This window comes from Mustela nigripes, chromosome 2, assembly GCF_022355385.1.
Source record: "Mustela nigripes isolate SB6536 chromosome 2, MUSNIG.SB6536, whole genome shotgun sequence".
In the NCBI taxonomy this organism is placed as follows: domain Eukaryota; kingdom Metazoa; phylum Chordata; class Mammalia; order Carnivora; family Mustelidae; genus Mustela; species Mustela nigripes.
The window spans coordinates 61,694,446-61,718,949 of record NC_081558.1 but is presented as its reverse complement, the minus strand read 5'-3'; the positions used below and the strand labels follow the sequence as shown (position 1 = coordinate 61,718,949).

Sequence of the window (24,504 nt, the reverse complement as noted above, 5' to 3'; positions counted from 1 at the left end):
TGTCTCTAGCTGTCTCCCTGCTACAAATGTCTTCCTACTCCAATCATTGTCCATGGCAGCTTCAAAGGTGGGTAATCCTTATAGAACTTGAGCACTTTACCATTCTGCGTTGGTTGTAAGGATCAGATTGGGGTGATTTGTTGTCATCTGTAGAGCCCTCTGACACCTTTGGTTTCATTCTGTGCTTTCTCTCACTGGCAGTTTTGGAAGCTAAAGGTGATCCATTGTGGGACTGGAGAGAGGCTGTGTCAATCCCCAGTGCTGCCAGCACCTGAAGAGAGAGAACAGCAGCTGCAGCCAACAACACGTGATTGAGCTTAGCATGAATGTGTCCCTTACCCATGCAGTGTCACAGAGGTGATGGTATCTAAAACAAAGGAGATCAGGATTAGAACCTGGGTGGTAGTGGGATTGAGGCATGGCAGGAAGAGCCACCTCTGGGTCATCCCTTTTATTCACACCCCTTAGTATGCCCTGCTGATGCCCTGCCCAAATCCATTTTCCAGGTCAGTATACTCATCTTCAGCTGCTTGAGTGTTAGCTTCTAATGGATCACAGCTACACTATTCTGTAGAGTATTTCCTTTGACTGTACATTTGGCTGGGGTAGGTATGGGGGTGTAAAAGGCCAGCCCTCTTGCCTCGAGGCACAGTTAACTTTGTGATACAAGCATACCACAGAGCTCCCCATGGGATCAGGGTGAAGGTCATCTCTAGCTGAGACCATCTTCTTGTTTAATTCTTCTCCTCCCATCCTACTTCCTTCTCTTTCATTTTCCTGAGAGCATCCCTCAATAAATCACTGGCACAGGATCTTCATTAGGTTCTTTTTTAAGAACACCTGACCTAAAATGGCCCTTCAGGTACAGTGAATCTTCTTACAGTTCCCTGGAATGACAGACTTAATTTAAGTGGCTCATCCAGAACTCTGCCCAAGAATGTGCAGCTTGTAATGGATTTCACAAAGCATCCACCCCTCACAGACCTCCTGCTCCTTCCGGACCATCTCAAGGGCCTCTTGGAACTTCTTCTCCTTGGCTTCAATTTCATCAATGGTTGCCTGGTTCTGCTCCTCATATGCCATGGTGACCACAGCCAAGATCAAGTTGACCAGGTAGAAAGACCCCAAGAAGATGACAAGCACGAAAAAGACCATATACATTTTCCCAGAAGCCCTCAGGGTCTGCAGATTCAAGAGAAAGGACATCTGTATCCAGAGTTTGAGGGCCCCTGATATTGCCCGTTTCCTCTAGGGAAAAAGTAGGCATGCATCTGACTCCCTAGCTTCCAAAACCAGTCTGTAGGGGGACATGTAGATCAATACCTGCTGGTAGAGGCGTTCCCAGGAATCCTGTGTCATCAGGCGGAACAGTGACAGGAAAGCCCAAGCAAAGGAATCAAAGCTGGTGTAGTTAAAATCTGGGTTGTCAGATGTCTTAAGACAGAGATAACCTTGAGGGCAGTGGCTGCAGCAAGAATAGAGAAGGTCATCAATTGCATAGTCTCTCTGCTCCTTTGGGTCAAGGCAGCCCAGGACTATAGGAAGACCATAGGGTTTGAAGTCAAAGATTAGAGTTTAAGACCTGGCCTCCCTCTTGTTAGCTGGATGACCTTCATTCCTTTAAGGTTCAGTTCTTCTTGCCCATTTATTTTTTATTTTATTTTTCTAAATATTTAATTTATTTATTTGAGAGAGAAAGAGAGAGAGCATGAGAGGGAGGAGGGTTAGAGGGAGAAACAGACTCCCCATTGAGTGGTGAGCCTTACAAGGGGCTCAATACAGGGCTCTGGGATTATGACTCAAGCAGAAGGCAGACATTTAACCGACTGAGCCACCCAGGTGCCCCTTTCTTGCCCATTTAAATGGGGATGATAATACTTTCACTTCAGAGTTTCATGCAGAGGGGATGGCCTGCCAGCTGACTGCCCACACACGATTCCGTAAGGTGGCAAACTCTTTGCAGGTTCACACCAGGGGAAGGAGAGTCAGTATCAATAATGCAGACTGAAAACCCGAGGCTTTTGGCGACATCTGCCAACCTGTCCATCAAAGGAGGACTCACATTAGTCAATTTTACTCACCAATTATATATAACAATAAAAACAACACTTTCCACTTACTGGGCACTTATGTGTACCACTCTCTTCCTAAGTGCTTTACAAATGCTATAAATTAATCATTTGACCCATCCTTTCTTACATATGTGGAAACTGAGGTTCAGAGAAAAGAAGTCAGTTGCTAAAACCATACAGATGTCAATGTATTTATTCAAAAGGAGAAATATAAATGTCAAATAGCCTGTGAAGACTGAGTTATGATGGAAGGCCAAATTGAAGATGACCACATGGTGAGCATTGGGGTGGGCAAGGCAGGACTGACTCTTCACTCTCTCATGATAAGGGAATAAGTTGATGTCAAGAAGTATCTCTAAGCTAAAAGCATGTGAGGTGTTCACTTACCTCAGTGGGATGGCTTTGCTGAGAAAACAGCAATATTTTATTTGTAGTCTGGAATTCTACTACTCCAGCACACCTCCACTAACACCAGTCTCTGGGGCTGTGCTTATTCCAAACATCCATGGAAACACACAATTCTGGGACCCATACAATTGATTAGGGTGCCAGCAACTTGACTAAAATTAATCCTAATTCTATCTTCAATCTTGATTGGAGATTTGTGAGTTCCTAGACTCTCTAGACCCACATTTAAAGACAGACAATCTTTTGATTTGCTTGCCAAAGGAGCTAGTTAACCCATTACCTATAGGTTTTCTAGTTAACTACAAAGGTAGCCTAATTTCCATGTCTTCCATTAAATCCTACTACAGTTGCTACACATCAATAATGAATTGCTCCAAGAATTAAATGAGATCACACTACAACACTTTTTGCATGGTGCCTTCAGCATGGTAAATATTATATGTAAATTGTAAATTAAAATTTCTGCTGTTTTTAACCTGAAGTGACCAAAAGAATGGACTGGAAGAGTACATGTGAAAGAATGCTGAAAATCATTACGTGTTTCGTAGTACTTGTTTTCTACCTTGAGACCCTGGACTTTCCTACTATAGTGCCACTGGTCAGTGAGGGTCTCAGGTCTCTGGATTCTCTGTGGTCCAGCACAGGACCCAGTTTTCATCTTCACAGTATGCCCTTCAGGACTTATTCTGCCCATCATCCTGAGTTGGCCTCCTTTGCCATCCCAGCCCTACCCACTTCTTTATTTCTTGGCCAAGACCTGCTCAGCAGGATGCCTGACCTCTTTTACAGCTGGGCTGTGGGTTGTGGGGCCATGCGTGGACACCATAACTCTACCACAGATAGTACTTAAGCTACTCTGGAACCATTGCCATGAGAAATGCCATTATCCAGATAGGAAAAAAGACATTGAGGAGGCCTTTGGTTTAGATTTAAGTCAAAGACAAACTGACATCAGAACAATCTGATCTCTGAACCAAAGAACCAAATGCCAAGTGCATTTGTGAAGAAAGGAAAAGGAGCCCATGTTGATCAAATTCTCAGCTCTATCTGAGATTGTTTGGCTAATGGGCTGATTAAGGCAAAGCTCCATACAGGTCCCACCCACCTCCATTTGGATAATCTAGGGTTGTTAGCCATTCAGGTAATGAGGTCATATGGGCTTGGGGTTCCAGATGCTCAAACATGGAGACTGGAAAGATTAGCCTTGCTGATCTGTTGCCTAAACTTTCTGTTCATGCCTGCTCCAGTGGTCAAAGCAGCAGGCAAGCTTGAGGGGACAGCCCTTTGCTTTGTCTCACATTCTGTTCTGCCCCCTGGGATGGCCCCCGTCCAAACCATCTCTTATTCAACAAAACTGGCGACATCCTGCCTGTCCTTCAATGTTCACCTCAACCACAACCTCCAGGAAACCTTCCCTGACCTCCTGCCCTGTCTCCCACCATCACCTCACTGTGTCTTCTCAGCCCATGGAGCCTCTAGCAGAGCACTGCTTCTTCACAGGGAAGCATCCTTAAGTATATGCATCCGAGCTCACAAACTGGCAGCTTGCAGGCTGAACTTGGCTTGCAGAAATATTTTGTTTGGCCCACAATATGTAGACATTTTTTAGAATTGGTAGCCAATGTTTGTAGTTGGGAGATTTCACATAAAAATATGAATTCTTATCTTTCTTTTTTAAAAGTTAGAAGAGCTGGAAGCAGTGAACTCACATTTCCATGTGGCAGCTGGGCTAAGCAGTGGACTAGTCCTTTTAAATGGGGGTACAAACTGATATCACCTGGTTGCCCCCCAGCCTAATCCTCTCATTTGTTATGCCTCAAGCCACTGTAAGAATTTGAAATGGCAAAGATGGATGCACGTGTTTCTTCCTGTGTCATGTGTGGATAACAAAACCCATGTGATGGAGTTGTGATGATTAAATGTAGAACATTTGACATGGAATATATTTAATATATATTAGTTCCTTCCTGGGGTAGAATGCCAAAATGGCCACAACTGTTCTACCTGTATCCATAATACCCATTTGCCATAAAATTGCCATAGCTCCTCCAGTTAAGAGGTAGAGTTTATCTCCAAGTTCCTTAGATTTGTACTGGTCTGTGACTTGGCTTTTGTCAATAGAATGCAGCAGAAGTGACATTGTGCCAGTTCTGAACCTAGGTCTCAAAAGATCTTACACACTTTCACTCTTTCTCTTGGAACCCTCTCTCTGTCCTTGAGAACAAGACCAGGCTAGCCTGCTGGGAGATGATACCACATGGAACAGAAAAGCTGCCCCAGCTGAGACTGTCCTAGATCAGTTGGCCCCTTGCTAATCGGTTCATTGCTTGCAGATGTATGAATAAGCTCAGGCAATACCAGAACACCAGGCTGATCTCAGTTCAATATGCTAATGTGCAGAATCCTGAGCTAAATAAACGGCTAGTGTTTTAAGCCACAAAATCCTGGGGCTGTTGGTTACATAACAAAAACTAACTCCTACACTCCTTCCCCATGAGCCTGGGGATGGCTAAAGCTATGACTAATTCATTTCTACATCATCCTTGGGGTCTGAAAACCAGTCACTACCCAGAAAATGATAATGACAAAGAGAAAGGATGGCTGGGCATTGGTGCATCATCATGGGTTGGGCACTCACCCTGCATCAGATCCATTGCCACACAGTAAGGGATCTGTAGTGCCTGGCTTATAATAGTAGAAATCTGCAGGAGAAAGAAAAAAATGAAAACCATGAACATAGTTCTGAACCCTCTAGCTCAAGCTTTATGCAGTGGAGGCATCACCTCCTCAGTCTTCTGCCTGAGCAAGGCATGTTCTCTTGGCTATGTGCTCTCAGTAGGCATGCTGGGACTTTTGGAAAGGTGAAGTCCCATCTGGGAAGAGAAAAGCCAAGCAGTGACTTTAACTCTGAGCCTCCCCCAGCAGGAGGACGTGCCCCTAGATTTATAGCTGATTTCCTTGTAAAAGGGACATTGGACAACAGAAAATGGGGAACCAAAATAAAACATAGCCCAGGAGAAGCATTTTCACAGGAAAGAGGAATGAAAATATATTTCCATATAGGTATGTGGGGGCTTTACATCCCTGGCCAACCAGACCTGTGTCACTGTGGCAGTAATTCCACTCTTGCTTTCTGTAAGAGGAATAGTTGCCCGTTTCATTGAGAGCTGCACAATTCTTGACACATTTGTTCTTGAGGTTGCCCTTGAAGAGCTGTAGACCCACCAAGGCAAAGACACTCAAGCAGAAGACAGTGAGGATGGTCACATCTGCCAGTTTCCTCACTGAGTGGATCAGAGCTCCCACAATGACCTTCAGTCCTGTGGGAAGATGACAGCAACACTCCCATGAAGTACCAGCCACAGAGCACACATATATGCCTCACGTCCTGCATCTTAACTGTCCTATCCTTTCACTACATATAGGTGTGAGGTACTTTACAAACTTTAGGGCAGTTCCAAGTGCAGTTCCCCATTTGAACCTTGTAAAAACCCTGAGATGGAGGCAGAGATTATCGCTCCATTGTAAGGATAAGACACCTGAGACACAGGTGATGTATTTTTTATCATTGTAAAGCTAATAAACTTCTGATAGTAGTAATTCAATTTAAAATATAATTTTTATTATATATTGCTTATGTTTCAGGCACTTTGCTAGATATAGACTACTAACTTGATTCTAGTAATTTGACATCTTTTTTTCTATACTCACTTCAGTCCTGGGAGGCAGCCTGAGGATGGAAACACATGGCCCTCAGTGTGTGTGTTGAAAGACAGAAAGAGAGAGAGAGAGAGAGAGAGAGAGAAAGAGAGAGATGCCGAGGAGATAGAATGAGACAGAGAAAGAAAGACAGAAACACAAAGACACGGAGAGACAAACACAGCAATAGAATGAGACCATGAGAGACACTGGGACTAGCACAGCTGGCAGTCTCTGCTTGTTTAAGGAGAGAGGATTTGTGTCTGTGGAGAATGATATTAGCTTCTTTCAGAGAGCAGATTCACAGATAAGCAGAAAGAGCTCCAAACAGGGAAGCAGTGTGGAACCCATCCTTGTCTTGTTATTTTAGTTAACAAATAACCTATTGAGCACTAGCTGTGTTGGTCCCTGGACTGGGAACTGAGCAGGGGGCTAAGGCAAGGGCATGTGATGGGGTTGTTTAACAACTGAGAGGAAATGCTATTGCATTATAGAGCAGGTAGGTGTATATAGAAGCAACTCCTAAATGAAGCCTAGGGTTGGGATGGGGTGGAGTGTGGGGAAGTTGGGAGAGAGCAAGGAGTCTCCTTGAGAAGGTCAAACCTTAGCAGAACCCTGAAGAATAAGTATGAGTTGAATGAAGACAGGAAGGACTCTCTTGATAGAGAAGCTGCCTGGCCAAATGCTGGGAGATGAGAAAAGGCAGGAATTATTTGTAGAATCACAGGTAGATTCTAGAACATGATGCAAAACAGGTAGAGGAGAGAGAAGAGATTGGAGAGGGAGTCTAGACAGGACAGGTCTTATAAACAAGACTCAGGGTCTTCCTGGCTAAGACTAGGTAAGAGATATCAAATGGCAGCATTGACTACCTTCTTGCTATGGCTCTCTTCATGAGGAAGCTTATACAGTGGAAGTTGGCAAAGACTATCTAACATTTCCTGCAGAGCCAGACATAGAATGGTTGAAAGGACTTCCTCCATGGCTTGAGTGTTTCTGTTTTCCAGATGAGAGAATGGATTCTCAGGGGTGAGGGAAGGGAGATAATCCACCAGGTCACAAGGTGGAAGTCACAACGGTTTGCCTGGTCTCTGGCCTCACCATTCTTTCCACCATCCCATTGTGGGGTAAGGTGTATCCCTGAGATACTGGTGACAACAGAAGTCTCAAGGGCCCAATAAGATAAGCTCTGGTGAAACACTTTTGTTTCTGAATTCTCTGTAATCAAGAATGCCCAAATCTTTTATCCTCTGTGGGTCCAAAGACAGGACTGAGGCTCAAGCTTTCAGATACATGGAAATGGCAAAGACACTCACTAGAGCCTAGGACTGCCTACTCCCTTCCTCCCTATTTCCAAGTTTATACATTTAGCTTAGTGTATAAAGGAGAAGCTCCAATTGGAAGCTTGCCTGAACCCCACAACAAGAACATAAAATGAGGATATGACCTTTTTGTCATTTATTGATGGCGATGTTATGAGGTATTATGCACAGAGCATTAGCCTAGAAATTGGGATCCTAGGTCTCCAGGTCACACTTCACCTCATTAGTGGTGGGGACTTGGTATTGTGTTTTCTACTCTCTGGTCCTCAGTTTCTTGGTCTTTTAAATGGGGACAACAGTCCATGCCCTGGAGCTTTATAGGACTCTTGCAAAAATCAAAGTAGGACATTAGACTGTGTAAACCAGCATATGCTCTATGAATACAGGTAGTGATTAAAGCAACTTACCTGGGATCACAGAAACTGTCTTTAAAGCTCTAAGAACTCTGAATGTCCGCAGGCCTGAGATTCCTCGGAGATCTGTTGCTTCACCAATGTATCTGTAGGACCAGAAGTTGGTCAGTATCTCTGCAAAGAGAGGGTCCTGGGAATGTATGTAGCAAAAATAAGGACAATCTTGGGTAACAAGAGCCTAAGAAAGACCCAGAGTGGGCACAAAATCTAACGGCATTTCCACCTATAGACTGACACACTAAATTAACTGTTGCAATAGCCTTTAAAATGGCTCCCTTGAGAAGGTGTATTATGATCCTGAGGGCTCTGTGTGGATGGGTATTCAAGCATGTGGGCTTGGGTAACCTCATATACTGGTTCCTCAGGCAAAGTCCTTCAAGTCAGATAAGTACAAGGCTGAGCCTTCTCTGCTCACTTTGACAGGCCTGTTATTAACTCATAGTTGAGGTCTCTGACTTCTACCTGAAGGTATGGGACTAATCCTAAAGTAACTGTCTGCATAACACTTAGAAGCAGGGAAACCCCAGGCCATGCAGTTTCATATGAGGAAGCTGGATAGAGATAGGAAACATCCCCAGAGTGTGAGCTACCCAGAAGCCCATGCAGACAAACACATCAGCACAGAGAAATACTTACGCCAGGGTAATGACGCTAAAATCCAGCCAGTTCCAAGGATCTCGCAGGTAAGCAAACTCATTTAGAAAAAATCCTCTTGCCAGTATCTTTATCAAGGCTTCAAAGGTGTAAATTACAGTGAAGACATATCTGGGAGAGAAGGTGGAAAGGAGTGCCGTAGAGAGAGCTCAGAGGGGAGCTACTAGGATGGCTCCATAGGAAAATGTGCAAAAATCATCAGCAAGGTGGGAAAAAGGAAGAAGTAAGGTAAGGAGGCAAGACTGGGGAACTCAGAGAAGTCATACAAATGGGGGCTGATGTGTGCAGCTGAGAAGGGTGGCAGCATCTTGGTTTGAAAGGTGAGCAGAGGGCAATGGGAGGTGCAGAGCCACCAGAAGGTTCAGAACAAGGATGCTCCTCTTTGTTGAGGTGTCCAGAGGGAAGCTCAAGACTCCTCTCCCAACCTGTTGTCATCTGACATGTAGAAGAGGTGGAGGCCCTTCTATGTCCCTCCTCTTCAAATTTCCTCTACTTCCAGCTGTCTTTTCTTCTCCCACAATCTTTGGTCCGCAAGTGTTTTGGGGCCCAGGAATCCCAGTCAAAGAGCCATTTAAGGCAGGAAACAGCTAGGTGTCATGGAAGAAAAGCACCTAACATAAACATTTTCTCTGGAGGTTGGATCTTGCCAGGGGAGGTCATCTCAAATAGTCCTTTGAGTTTGCTGGGCACTTTGTGGGTTTGTAGGTGAAGAGATGGATTTAGAGCTGAGGTTGAGAGTAAGGTAGTGTTTCTCAAATGTTCAGAATCACTCAATCACTGAAGGCAGACGTTTTCAAACAATAGCAAGCATCTGAACACCTGGAGGACTTGTTCAAACATAGATTTCTGGGTTCTACTTCCAGGGTCTCTTATTTAGTAAATCAAGCATAAGGCCTAAGAATGCATTTTTCTAACACATTCCCAGCAGATGCTAATGCTACTAGCCAGAGAGAATTACCCTTCCAGAACCAAAGAGATTCAGATGCACACAAAATTTTGGGTACCGTCAATTTTTTAAATTGTAAAATCATAAACATAAACACTGCTATTAAAAATGGAAAGACATGATTACATATGACAGATTGAACATATGTATTTACCTCTATCCTTCCTGAAATTCTTCTTAAATGTTAGTAGAAGGATTTTTCTTTTTTCTTTCCTTTTTTTTTTTTTTTTTTTTTTTAGAAGCATAAACCCAGTAGGAGGAAGATAATGGAGAACACAACAACAACATTTTGGAAACTAGGGAGCAGATGGATGGGTAGTATCTGACAGAGCAGACTCAAGAAAGCTAAAACCTGAGCTGGGAAGTGGGGAGTTCCTAGAAGTGAGACAACCCACACTGCAGGACTGCTTAGGGCTTAGAGACACTAAATACCTCTGAAAGTGGGGTTTGGGGAGAGGTGGTCAGATGGAGCTGGATACAGCTTGAAAGTCTTTATAAAACAGCTATTCAGTGAGAACCCCCTTCAGTGAAGAATTGCTTCCTCTGTTCCAGAAAGAGATTGGATGTTCATTCTTTCAAGAGTTGAACAAGAGGGAGAGACAGTTGCATGTGAAACAGGTTAAAGGACACTTCATACACTGAAAATCAGGCAACCCTCCCACCCACCTACTCTCTTCTGCCTTTCAGTTAGTTTCTAGAAGCCTGGCAGTCAGGTTAATAGCCCAAGAAGATGATATTTTTAATGTGAACCACTAGGGAACAAGCATCAGGAATTTGAAGGATGCTTCTAACACCAAAGACTAAAAAGACCAAAGAGGAAAGAAAGAAAAGCAAGAGGAGGAGGAGCAAGATGGCAGAGAAGTAGGAGATTGAAATATCATCAGATCCCAGGAGTTCAACTGGATAGTTATTAAACCATTCTGAATACCTACAAAATCAACAGGAGATAGAAAAGAAGAAGAGCAGCAATTCTAGGAAGAGAAAATCAACCACCTTCCAGAAGGTAGGATGTGTGGAGAAGTGAATCCAAAGTGTCAGAGAGATAAACCACCAGGTGCGGGGCCTGCTCCCAGCAAGTGAGAAAGCAGCAGAGCACAAAATCAGAACTTTTAGAAGTCTGTTCCACTGAGGGATGTCATTCCAGAAGCTAATTTGGCAGGGGGTTGGGGGGGATAGAGCCCTTGAAGGAACAGTGTGGTCTCAGGACCCGTGGGGACACAAAAACACCAGGGGTGTCTGAGGGTGACAGAGCTCCCAGGTATCAGAGTGGGAAAGCTGACTACAGAGACGGAGCCAAGCAATGGGCTCTCAGCTCAAGGTTACCTTAAACCATGATCCAAGGCACACTCAGACCACTGTTCTTTGAGCAAGGACCCCACAAGTGGCAGATCTGGAGAGACCCCCCCCCCTTCCTTCCTCCTCTGGGAGGAGCAGCGCAAAAGTGCACTGCAGAAATCAGCTGGGTTTGGAGACTCTAAACGGGGCTGTGCACCAGAGATAGAAATGCTCAGTCACAGGCTGGGTGAGCTCAGAGTGCGGCTGGAGACCAGAGAGATGGGAGTGACTGACTGCTTCTCTTTGAGGGCACACTGAGGAGTGGGGCCCAAGCTCTCCACTCCTACAGGGCTGGAGATTGGGAGGCCACCATCTTCATTCCCATCCTTCGAAGAGGTGTGGAAAGCATTCAGGGAACAAAAACTCCAGAGAGTGAACCCGAACGGATTACTTAGCTGGGCCCCTGGCAAGGGCAGTGCAATTCTGCCTCAGGCAAAGACATTTGAGAATCACTGCAACAGGCCCCTCGCCAAGAAGAGAGGCTTTGTTCTAGTCTCCAGCCTGAGTACATTCTTTACAGTTGTATTCCATCCCTTCATCGTGTTTACCCTTATTTTTGTATATATATATGTATTTCTTTCTTTAAAATTTTGGGAGGTAGTTTCTTCTAACAGTATAAAATACACTAAAAATCAAGTGTGTGTCTCTGTTCTATTCACCAGTCATGTGTGTGTATACATATACACATACATATACATATACACATACACACACACACACACACACACACACACACACATATATATATGCTTTTTTTTTCCTCCTTTCTTCTCCCTCCAGTTTTGGGTCTCTTCTGATTTGGTTAGTGTATATTTTTCTGGGGTCATTGCTACCCTTTTAGTATTTTGTTCTTGCATTCATCTATTCATATTTAGATAAAATGACAAGGCGGAAAAACTCACCACAAAAAAAAGAAAAAGAGGCAACATCGACAACTAGGTAGCTAATCAATACCGACATTAGTAATATGTCAAAAGTAGAGTTCAGAATGATGATTATCAAGGTGCTGGCTGGGCTCAAAAAAAACATGGAAGATATTAGAGAATCTCTTTCTGGAGAAATAAAAGAACTAAAATCTAGTCCAGTTGAAATTTTAAAAAGCTATTAATGAGGTGAAATAAAAAATGGAGACTCTTGTTGCTAGGATAAATGAGGTAGAAGAGAGAATTGGTGATACAGAAGACTAAATGATGGAGAATAAAGAGTCTGAGCAAAAGAGAGACAAACAACTACTAGGCCATGAGGGGAGAATTTGAGAGATAAGTGATACCATAAGATGAAACAATATTAGAATAATTGGGACCCCAGAAGAAGAGAGAGAGGGGCAGAAGGTATATTTGAGCAAATTATAGTAGAGAATTTCCCTAATTTGGTGAAGGGAACAAGCATCAAAATCCAGGAGGCAGAGAACCACCTTTAAAATCAACAAATATAGGTCAGCCCATCATCTAATAGTAAAACTTACAAGTCTTAGTGACAAAGAGAAAATCATGAAAGCAGCTCTGGACAAGAGACCTTAACATACAATGGTAGGAATATTAGATTGGCAGCAGACTTATCCACAGAGACCTGGCAGGCCAGAAAGGATGGGCATGATATATTAGAGCACTAAATGAGAATAATATGCAGCCAAGAATATTATATCCAGCTAGGTTGTCATTGAAAATAGGAGAGATAAAAAGTTTCCAGGACAAACAAAAGCTAAAAGAATTTGCAAACACCAAACCAGCCCTACAGGAAATATTGAAAGGGGTCCTGTAAGCAAAGACAGAGCTTCAAAGTAACCTAGACCAGGAAGGAATAGAGACAATATACAGTAGCAGTCACCTTACAGGCAATACAATGGCACTAAATTCTTATCTTTCCTTAGATACCCTGAATGCAAATGGGCTAAATGCCCCAATCAAAAGACACAGGATATCAGAATGGATTAAAAAAAAAAACAAGACCCATCCGTATGCTGTCTATAAGAAACGCATTTTAGACCCAAAGACACCACCAGATTTAAAGTGAGGGGGCAGAAAACAATTTATCATGCTAATGGACATCAAAAGAAAACTGGGGTGGCAATCCTTATATCAGATCAATTAGATTTTAAGCCAAAGACTGTAATAAGAGATGAGGAAGGACACTATACCATACTTAAAGGGTCTGTCCCACAAGATCTAACAATTTTAAATATCTATGCTCCTAACATGGGAGCAGCCAATTATATAAAACAATTAATAACAAAATCAAAGAAACATATAAAAATAATACAATAGTAGGGGACTTTAACAACCCCCTTACTGAAATGGCAAGATCATCCAAGCAAAAGATCAACAAGGAAATAAAGGCTTTAAATAACACACTGGACCAGATGGACATCACAGATATATTTAGAACATTCCATCCCAAAGCAACAAAATACACATTCTTCTCTAGTGCACATGGAACATTCTCCAGAATAGATCACATCCTGGGTCAGAAAAAAAGATTGGGATCATTCCCTGAATATTTTCAGACTGCAATGCTCTGAATCTAGAACTCAATCACAAGAGGAAAATTGGGAACTCAAGTTCATGGAGGTTAAAGAGCATCCTACTAAAGAATAAATGGATCAACCAGGAAATTAAGGAAGAATTGAAAAAAATCATGGAAACAAATGAAAATGAAAACAACCATTCAAAATCTTTGGGACACACCAAAGGCAGTCCTGAGGAAAAAGTACAGCAATACAAGACTTTCTCAAGAAACAAGAAAGGTCTCATGTATACAACCTAACCCTATACCTAAAGGAACTGGAGAAAGAACAGCAAAGAAAGCCTAAACCCAGCAGGAGAAGAGCGATCATAAAGATCAGAGCAGAAATCAATGAAATAGAAACCAAAGGAACAGTAGAATAGATCAACAAAACTAGGAGGTGGTTCTTTGAAAGAATTAATAAGATTGATAAAACCCTCGCCAGACTTCTCAAAAAGAAAAGAGAAAGGCCTCAAATTAATAAAATCATGAATGAAAGAGGAGAGATAACAACCAACACCAAAGAAATACAAACAGTTATAAGAACATATTATGAGCAGCTATATACCAGCAAATTTGACAATCTGGAAGAAATGCATGCATTCCTACCCACATATAACCTACCAAAACTGAACCAGGAAGAAATAGAAAACCTGAACTGACTCATAACCCGTAAGGAGATTGAAGAGATCATAAAAAATCTCCCAAGAGCCCAGAGCCAGAGAGCTTCCCAGGAGAATTCTACCAAATATTTAAAGAAGAATTAATACCTATTCTCCTAAAATTGTTCCAAAAATATAGAAATGGAAGGAAAACATCCAAACTCATTCTATGAGGCCAGCACTACCTTGATCTTAAAACCGACAAAGACCCCATCAAAATGGAGAATTACAGACCAATATCCTTGATGTATACAGATGCAAAAATTCTCACCAAAATACTATCCAATAAGATCCAACAGTACATTAAAAAGTTTATTCACCACGAACAAGTGGGATTTACTCCTGGGCTGCAAGGTAGGTCCAACAACGGCAAATCAATCAATGTGATACAATACATTAATGAAAGAAAGAACAAGAACCATATGATACTCTCAATAGATGCTGAAAAAGCATTTGACAAAATATAGCATTCTTTCTTGATCAAAACTCTCCACAGTATAGGCATAGAGGGTATAAGCCTCAATATCATCAAAGCCATCTAGAAAAACACAGGGCAATTATCATTCTGATTGAGGAAAAACTGAGAACTTTTCCCCTAAGATCAGGAACACAGCAGGGAGGTCCACTATTTCCACTGCTATTCAACATAGCACTAGAAGTCCTAGCCTAAACAATCAGACAACAAAAAGAAATACAGGGCATCTGCGTCAGCAAAGAAGCAAAACTTTCACTCTTTGCAGATGATATGATACTTTATGTGGAAAACCCAAAAGACTCCACTCCAAAACTGATAGAACTCATACAGAAATTCAATGAAGTGTCAGAATATAAAAATCATTCCACAGAAATCAGTTGCATTTCTATACACCAACAGCAAGACAGAAGAAAGAGAAATTAAGGAGTCGATCCGATTTACAATTGCACCCCAAACCATAAGATACCTATGAATAAACCAAAGAGTCAAAGAATCTGTACTCAGAAAACTATAAAGTACTTATGAAAGAAATTGAGGAAGACACAAAGAAATGGAAAAACGTTCCATGCTTGTGGATTGGAAGAAAAAATAGTGTGAAAACGTCTATGCTATCTAAAGCAATCTGCACATTTAATGCAATCCCTATCAAAATACCATCATTTTTTTCAAAGAAATGGAACAAATAATCCTAAAATTTATATGGAACCAGAAAAGACCCTGAATAGCCAGAGAAATGTTGAAAAGGAAATCCAAAGTTGGTGGCATCACAATTCCAGACTTCAAGCTCTATTATAAAGCTGTAATCATCAAGATGGTATGGTACTAGTACAAAAACAGACACATAGATCAATGGAACAGAATAGAGAGCCCAGAAATGGACTCTCAACTCTATGGCCAACTAATCTGTGACAAAACAGGAAAGAATATCCAATGGAAAAAAGACTCTCTCTTCAACAAATGGTGTTGGGAGAATTGGACAGCCACATGCAGAAGAATGAAACTGGACCATTTCCTTACACCACACATAAAAATAGACTCAAAATGGATGAAAGACCTCAATATGAGAAAGGAATCCATCAAAATCCTTGAGGAGAACACAGGCAGCAGCCTCTTCTACCTCAGCTGCAGCACCTTCCTAGAAACATCACCAAAGGCAAGGAAAGCAAGGACAAAAATGAACTATTGGGACTTCAAAATCAAAAGCCTTTGCACAGCAAAGGAAACAGTCAACAAAACCAAAAGACAACTAACAGTCAGAATGGGAGAAGATTGTTTGCAAATGACATATCAGATAAAGGGTTAGTGTCCAAAATCTATAAAGAACTTAGGAAACTCAACACCCAAAGAACAAATAATCCAATCAAGAAATGGGCAGAGGACATGAAGAAACATTTCTGCAAAGAGGACATCCAGATGGCCAACAGACACATGAAAAATTGCTCCATATCACTCGGCATCAGGGAAATACAAATCAAAACCACAATGAGATATCACCTCACACCAGTCAGAATGGCTAAAATTAACAAGTCAGGAAATGACAGATGCTGGTGAGGATGCGAAGAAAGGGGAACCCTCCTACACTGTTGGTGGGAATGCAAGCTGGTACAACCACTCTGGAAAACAGTGTGGAGGTTCCTCAAAATGTTGAAAATAGAACTGCCCTATGACCCAGCAATTGCACTACTGGGTATTTATCATAAAGATACAAACGTAGTGATCCGAAGGGGCACGTGCACCCGAATGTTTATAGCAGCAATGTCCACAATAGCCAAACTATGGAAAGAACCTAGATGTCCATCAACAGATGAATGGACAAAGATGTGGTATATATACTCAATTGAATACTATGCAGCCATCAAAAGAAATGAAATCTTGCCATTTGAGACAACATGGATGGAACTAGAGCGTATCATGCTTAGCAAAATAAGTCAAGCAGAGAAAGACAACTTTCATATGATCTTTCTGATATGAGGAAGTGGTGATGCAACATGGGGGCTTAAGGGTGTAGGAGAAGAATAAATGAAACAAGATGGAATTGGGAGGGAGACAAATCATAAGTGACTCTTAATCTCACAAAACAAACTGAGGGTTGCTGGGGGGAGGGGGGTTGGGAGAAGGGGGGTGGGGTTATGGACATTGGGGAGGGTATGTGCTTTGGTGAGTGCTGTGAAGTGTGTAAACCTGGCGATTCACAGACCTGTACCCTTGGGGATAAAAATATATATTTATTAAAAATTAAAAATTAAAAAAAAAAGAAATGGACAGAAGTCATGAACAGACATTTCTGCAAAGAAGACATCCAAATGGCCGAGAGACACATGAAAAAGTGTTCAACGGCACTCACCACCAGAGAAATACAAGTCAAAACCACAATGAGATACCACCTCACACCAGTCAGAATGGCTAAATTTAACAAGTCAGGAAATGACAGATGTTGGCAAGGACGTGGAGAAAGGGGAACCCTCCTACACTGTTGGTGGGAATGCAAGCTGGTGCAGCAACTCTGGAAAACGGTATTGAGGTTCCTCAAAAAGTTGAAAATAGAGCTACCCTATGACCCAGCAATTGCACTACTGGGTATTTACCCCAAAGATACAAATGTAGTGATCAGAAGGGGCATGTGCACCCAAATGTTTATAGCAGCAATGTCCACAATAGGCAAACTACGGATAGAATCTAGATGTCGATCAACAGATGAATGGATAAAGAAGATGTGGTATATATATATACAATGAAATACTATGTAACCATCAAGAGATATAAAATCTTGCCAATTGCACCAACATGGATGCAACTAGAGGGTATTATGCTGAGCGAAATAAGTCAATCAGAGAAAGACAGTTATCATATGAGCTCTCTGATATGAGGAAAATGAGAGGTAGGACAGGGGGTTATGGCGGGTAGGGAGGGAAAAAATGAAACAAGATGGGATCAGGAGGGAGGCAAACCATAAGAGACTCTGAATCTCATGGAACAAACAGGGTTGCTGGGAGGTAGGGGGTTAGGGAGAGGGTGACTGGGTTATAGACATTGGGGAGGGTATGTACTCTGGTGAGTGCTGTGAAGGGTGTAAGCCTGATGATTCACAGACCTGTACTCCTGGGGGAAATAATACATTGTACGTTATAAATAAATAAGTAAGTAAATAAATAAATAAATGAAAAGAGGCAATACAGGAGCAGAAGAAAAGTTAGGAAAAAGTTATCATGGTCTTCAAACTTTTTGTGTCTTCTTCAATTTCTTGAAGAAGACACGAAAAGATGGAAGACCATTCCATGCTCTTGGATTGGAAGAATAAACATTGTTAAAATGTCTATACTGCCTAAAGCAATCTATACTTTTAATGCCATTCCAATCAAAATTCCACTGGTATTCTTCAAAGAGCTGGAGCAAATAATCCAAAAATTTATATGGAATCAGAAGAGACCCCAAATCGCTAAGGAAATGTTGAAAAACAAAAATAAAACTGGGGGCGTCACATTACCTGATTTCAAGCTTTACTACAAAGCTGTGATCACCAAGACAGCATGGTACTGGCATAAAAACAGACACATAAACCAGTGGAACAGAGTAGAGAGCCCAGATATGGACCCTCATCTCTATGGTCAAATAATCTTCGACAAAACAGCAAAAAATATACAGTGGAAAAAAGGCAGTCTCTTCAATAAATGGTGCTGAGAAAAATGGGCAGCTTTATGTAGAAGAATGAAACTCGACCTTTCTCTTACACCATACACAAAAATAAACTCAAAATGGATAAAAGACCTCACCGTGAGACAGGAATCCATCAGAATCCTAGAGGAGAACATAGGCAGTAATCTCTTCAATATCAGCCACATAAACTTCTTTCAAGATATGTCTCCAAAGGCAAAGGAAACAAAAGCAAAAATAAACTTTTGGGACTTCATCAAAATCAAAAGCTTCTGCACCGCAAAGGAAACAGTCAACAAAACAAAGAGGCAACCCATGGAATGGGAGAAGATATTTGCAAATGACAGTACAGACAAAAGGTTGATATCCAGGATCTATAAAGAACTCCTTAAACTCAACACACACAAAACAGATAATCATATCAAAAATTGGGCAGAAGATATGAACAGACACTTCTCCAATGAAGACATACAAATGGCTATCAGATGCATGAAAAAATGCTCATCATCACTAGCCATCAGGGAGATTCAAATTAAAACCACATTGAGATATCACCTTACACCAGTTAGAATGACCCAAATTACCAAGACAGGAAACAACATGTGTTGGAGGGGATGTGGAGAAAGGGGAACCCTCTTCCACTGTTGGTGGGAATGCAAGTTGGTGCAGTCTCTTTGGAGAACAGTGTGGAGATTCCTCAAGAAATTAAAAATAGAACTTCCCTATGACCCTGCAATTGCACTACTGGGAATTTACCCCAAAGATACAGATAGTGAAAAGAAGGGCCATCTGTACCCCAATGTTTTTAGCAGCAATGGCCACAGTTGCCAAACTGTGGAAAGAACCAAGATTCCCTTCAATGGACGAATGGATAAGGAAGATGTGATCCATATACACTATGGAGTATTATGCCTCCATCAGAAAGGATGAATACCCAACTTTTGTAGCAACATGGATGGGACTGGAGGAGATTATGCTGAGTGAAATAAGCCAAGCAGAGAGAGTCAATTATCATATAGTTTCACTTATTTGTGGAGCATAACAAATAGCATGGTGGACATTGGGGGGTTAGGAGAAGGGAGTTGGGGGATATTGGAAGGGGAGGTGAACCGCGAGAGACTATGGACTCTGAAAAACAATCTGAGGGGTTTTAAGTGTGGGGGGGGAGGTTGGGGGAACCAGGTGGTGGGTATTAGAGAGGGCACGAATTGCATGGAGCACTGGGTGTGGTACAAAAACAATGAATACTGTTATGCTGAAAATAAAAAATAAATTTTAAAAAGTCATAAATATTTTTAGAGAGTTAAGCAATGAAATGATATGGGATACTTAGAACAAGAACAGAAGGCTGTAAAAATGATTCAAAGAACAGAACAGAACTTGAAAATAAAAACATGATAGCAAAAGTAAGACATTAATAGAAGAGGTGGAAATAAAATTAAAGAGATCTCCCTGGAAGTAGGACCAAAAGAAATGGTGGTTTATAAGCATGAAAATTAGAGTCAGACCAGTAGGTACAATGTTGACCAATAGGAGGTCTAGAAATAGACAACAAAACTAGAGAAAGTTATCAAAGAAATAATTCAAGAAAATTTCTGAAAATTGAAGGATCTAAGTATTCAGTTGGAAACACCTAGAAGTGTTCAGGAAAATGAATGAATTTCAAGGCATAACGTCACCAAATTTCAGAACATTGTACACAGACAGAAGACCATAACTTTTTTTGAGGGAGTGAAAATCATAGGTTACATCCAGAAAATTAAGAATCAAAGTATCATCAGATTTATTAATGGCAACCTTGGAGGGTATCAGACAATGAAACAAATACCTTCAAAATTTTTAGGAAAATAATTTCTAATATAGAATTTCTTCTTCAGCTGAACTGTTATTATGAGGGCAAAATAAAGATATTTACAGATATACCATGTCTCAGAAAATGTACTTTCATCTACCCTTCTAAGAAAGTTACCATAAGATGCTCCACCCAAATAAGAAAGTGACCAACAAAGAGGAAGATCTGGGGATGCAGGGGAGAGAAATATGGATTCTAAAAGAAAATGGAGAAGGGGAAATCTCCAGCAAAGGTCTGTGCATCATGCCTTGAGAACACCTAGGCCACACTGAGTCAGGAGATGGAGGACTCCAGGAAACTGATGGATAGCCTGATACGTTTGACTAAATTGAAGCAATGAATAAACCTCTGGAGAAGAGTTTGGGAGAAAATTAGGGTAAAGACATAGAAATCAGAGCAAATAAAGTAATGAAATCTGTATTAACTCTAGAGAAAGCGAAAGGAGCATGTAATCAAAGGACACTGCATGACACAGCTGTCATGCCATTTGCTTGGCAATACTATTACATAATCGCATCTGTAGTCAGGGGACGTATGCATCGTCTGATTACCTAACCCCAGATGATAATATAACTACAATATGAAAATAAGTGCGAGAGGAATTACGTGTGGGTACGTACACCTAATTCTTTTTTTTCCACAACAGAAAGCCCATAGATAACATCTAAAGTGGGAAAATAAAAAATACAGTATGAGTATCTTATCGGAGAGAGGGAAGTATCAGGATAAAAAGGTAAAAAAGCTGACAGCGCTCGCCTCTGGAAATACAGGATTAGCGACAAGGAGATGAGAAGCATGAAGCTGTTGTTTTGTTAGAATTTTTGTAGAACTCTGTGACCTTTTAAACTGTAAATCTCTGTACCTTATGTAAAAGTAAAAATCACATGAAAAGAGAATAGCGGTAATGTCTTTTCATATCTGTGAGAGGGAAATAGTGTTTGAAATTATTCACGAAGAAATCTATATCTGGCTGGATGGCTGCTTGAGCTGTCAGCTTTCATATCTTGTTGGTCCCCCGCCCCAACTCTTTATGTTTTCTAAATTAGAAAACCTTAACTCAGAATTATAGGTTGTTGGGAAGCTTTGACGGATATTTCTGGCTTTTCAGATCAAATGCAGATCCAGAAATTATGGACAGAGTTCTGAAGACTAATTTCAGTGTTTCACCAGAGGACGCAAGCCGAGGCATTAACACCACCAGAAGCTGGAGGGTTAACGGTCTCAACTCGGGGGACAGTAGCTGACAGAGTTGTACCCTCTTTCTGGTGGCATTTGGCTCACAAGGTATTTTTTTATGTTCTGTTGCCATGTTTGGATGTGATTTTTAATATGCAAAGACACTCCTAATGGAGGAAGAAAATCACTGGGTATTGAGAAAGTCAAACTCTCAGCCATCAAACCATTTGCCCCACTGTTCAGTCTTAAGAAATCCTGGTGTCTGATCATCAAAAAATCCTGGTGTTTAGACCCTGAAGTCAAAGATCATACTGTTCAAAATCCTAAATGTATCGCTGAGACAGACCATGTGTATTAGTAGAAATGGCCATTTTAAAAGATTCTATTCCTTATTTTAAAACACTCTAAGTCTTTTCTGTTTGCCCGTCACGGCAATCCAGTGTGGGAAAGCAGCATCTTATACTCACTTTCATCCCAGCCCTGTCAGCTGTGGAGATTTAGGCTAAGTGACCACAGTCAGTTTGTACTCACAATTTCCGCTGTGCCCCTCAAAGGCAACTCAGGGTCTGAAGGCATGCTATGGACCCCCACTTTTTTCCACGAATGAGGGATGTAGTGCATTTGGAAGCAGTGTCTTTTCGTTTGTAGAGTGATGCCTTTCCTTGTTAACCATGTGACTGGAGTTTCTTCAGTACAAGTTCTGTGGGTCTTTCCCCCAACCCCCCAAGCAACTGTGGTGAAACATACATAACATAAAATTTACTGCCATCACCATTTTAAGTACGCAATTCAGTGGCATTAAGTGTCTTCACAACATTGAGCAACCATGGCCACTATCCGTCTCCAAAACTTTTTTAGTATCCCAAAAAGAAACTCAGTACTCATCAAACAACTCCTTAGTCCTCCCTGGGTTAGTCCCTGGCAACTTCGATTCTACTTTCTGTCTCCATAAATTCCTATTCTAGGTAACTCATATAAGTGGAATCAGACAAGTCATACAATTTGTCCTTTAGTATCTGGCTAATTTTACTCAGCATAATGTTTTTTAAGGTCCATCCGTGTTGAAGCATGTGTCAGAATCTCATTCTTTTTTTAAAAATTAACATACAATGTATTGTTTGTTTCAGGGGTACAGACCTGTACCCCTGAAACAACCATTTTTCATGCTGAATAATATTTTTCATGCTGAATAATATTCTATTGTCCATCAATAAATCTATCACATTTTGTTATCTTTTCAGCCGTTGACAGACATTCGGACTGTTTCCACCTTTTGGTTCTTGTGAATAGTGCTTGTGAATAGCTAAGAACTTTGGTGCACACCCTAACATGCGTTTTTAAGTTTACAAGCTAATCTTTAATGAATTAAACCAGAAATCTCTTCTTTTAAAATTAGCTACATGATAAATAAGACCAAGGTCATTGATCACTTCTTTCTCACATATATGGTGAATGTATACTGAAAACTGGTATATCCATAGTTTCATTGAACTACAAAGTGGAATGTCTTCTTGTTTATATATGTAACAGTCATTGATTTTAAATGCCAGTCGCATTATAAGAAATGCAGTAGTTCTTATAAGAACTCCTATTGCACCAATTGCTTGTTGCTTTCTTTCCAACTACAATATTTGTCATTGATTTGGAAGCTGGTTTCATGTCTTACCAGCAAGGTTATAGTTGTATTTGTTTTTGCTGCAAGGAGGAATGAGGACACTACAGTTTTCATGTCTTTTCAACCTTTAACATCAAGTGTTGATCACTTTTAGTGGAAAGCCTAATTTTGTTTCTTGTTTTTTTTTTCTTCTTGGTGATTATTTTATTTATTAATTTTATTAACATATAATGTATTATTTGTTCCAGAGGTACAGGTCTGTGACTCATCAGTCTTATACAATTCACAGTGGTTATCACAGCACATCTAATTTTGTTTTTGTACTAGGAATAGTCAACTGGTTTAAAAGTGAGGTTGATAAGATTTGTTGGAAAATAATATGGAACTTTCAGTATTTTGGAAAATAATATGGAACTTTCAGTAGTATATTATTATTTGATGAAAATGTTATTAGCAGATAATAAAATAAAACTGTCCACTTGTCTCATGACTTGCCTCAGATTCCAGCTTTGTATTTATGACAGAGTCCATTCATTATTTATATCCGTGAACTTACTTCATATTGTGAGGTGTACTTTTTTATTTTCATCACCATTGTTGTATTTCTGCAAACCACTTTTGAAATGATTCATTTTTTTTGAACTGTGATATTATGCAATGCAAGGGTAACAGTGACAAATGCAAGTTTAAAAAATGTAAACAGGAACTGTTGGGTGACGATAAAGTACATTAGTTGGGATAAACTACACATGATTAACTTCATGTTAATCAGCATGAACTGTCAGTCTATGAAACATATACACTGCTTTTAAGAACATAAAAAGGTCAGAAATTCTATGAAAATTATGATCTAACATACATTTTAGATATTTAAATTATGCATGAAAGAACTGCATTGCTTTTCCTTCTTATCTGTGAAATTATTTAGAGGCTACTGAGAAACTAGTGACCAACAGAGATCCTTGGGTAACTTGCTAAGGAACATTGTAGGGGAAGAAGATACCTGAATTACTATGCAAAACAGTGAGAAGACTTTGGAGTTCCCAGGGACAATACAGAAGGAAGATAGTGAGGCAGAGACGTGAAAAGCAGCCCAAAGGGACAACTTACGAGAGAAGATTATAAATCAGCCTCATTTACCAAGACAGAGCAAATGAAATACTGGCAAGTTGAATCCAGCAATGATCAACCTGGAACTATTAAAATTATATTGGAAAATTTATTAATGTAACCTACTTTATTAACAGATGAAAGATAATGAAATAGAAATATTGATAGAAACCATTCATAATGAAACTTTTAACAAGCCAAGAGTGGAAAGAAATTCCCCCAACTTGATAAAGGCTAATTATGAGAATCCTATAGTCACCCTGATAATAGTGAAAATTAGAAGCATACTCTTTAAAATCAATGGCAAAAGAAATATGCTTACTATTGTAGCTTCAGTTCAGCAATGTGCTGAATGTCCAGCCAGTTTGAAAAGATAGGAAAAACAAACAAGTCATATAAGACTCATAAAGAAAAAATTTCATCATTATTTGCAGATAATATAATTGCTTAAATAGAAAACTCAAGCTAATCTATAGAAAAATGTTGAGCTTGTTCAGTTCAGCGAGGTTGCTGGATGCAAAACCAGTATGTAGACATTATTTTATTGGTAAAGTAAAAATATATATTCAAAAGGATGACCAAAGTGATAATAATATACCTAAGGATAAGAAA

General features: G+C 40.5%; 1 protein-coding gene across 3 annotated transcripts in view; it reads right to left on the bottom strand.

The window, feature by feature from the left end:
- The window catches only part of SCN10A (sodium voltage-gated channel alpha subunit 10), a 99,599-nt gene that overhangs the window by 60,581 nt on the left and 14,514 nt on the right, over nucleotides 1–24,504 (bottom strand). For all 3 annotated transcript variants that reach the window (XM_059387943.1, XM_059387942.1, XM_059387944.1), the window contains exons 4-10: nucleotides 8,551–8,679; nucleotides 7,909–8,000; nucleotides 5,609–5,800; nucleotides 5,119–5,185; nucleotides 1,324–1,465; nucleotides 985–1,182; nucleotides 101–271 (exon numbers count right to left, since the gene is read on the bottom strand). In XM_059387943.1, coding sequence (XP_059243926.1) covers nucleotides 101–271; nucleotides 985–1,182; nucleotides 1,324–1,465; nucleotides 5,119–5,185; nucleotides 5,609–5,800; nucleotides 7,909–8,000; nucleotides 8,551–8,679 — 991 coding nt within the window. The remainder of the gene's footprint in view (nucleotides 1–100; nucleotides 272–984; nucleotides 1,183–1,323; nucleotides 1,466–5,118; nucleotides 5,186–5,608; nucleotides 5,801–7,908; nucleotides 8,001–8,550; nucleotides 8,680–24,504) is intronic.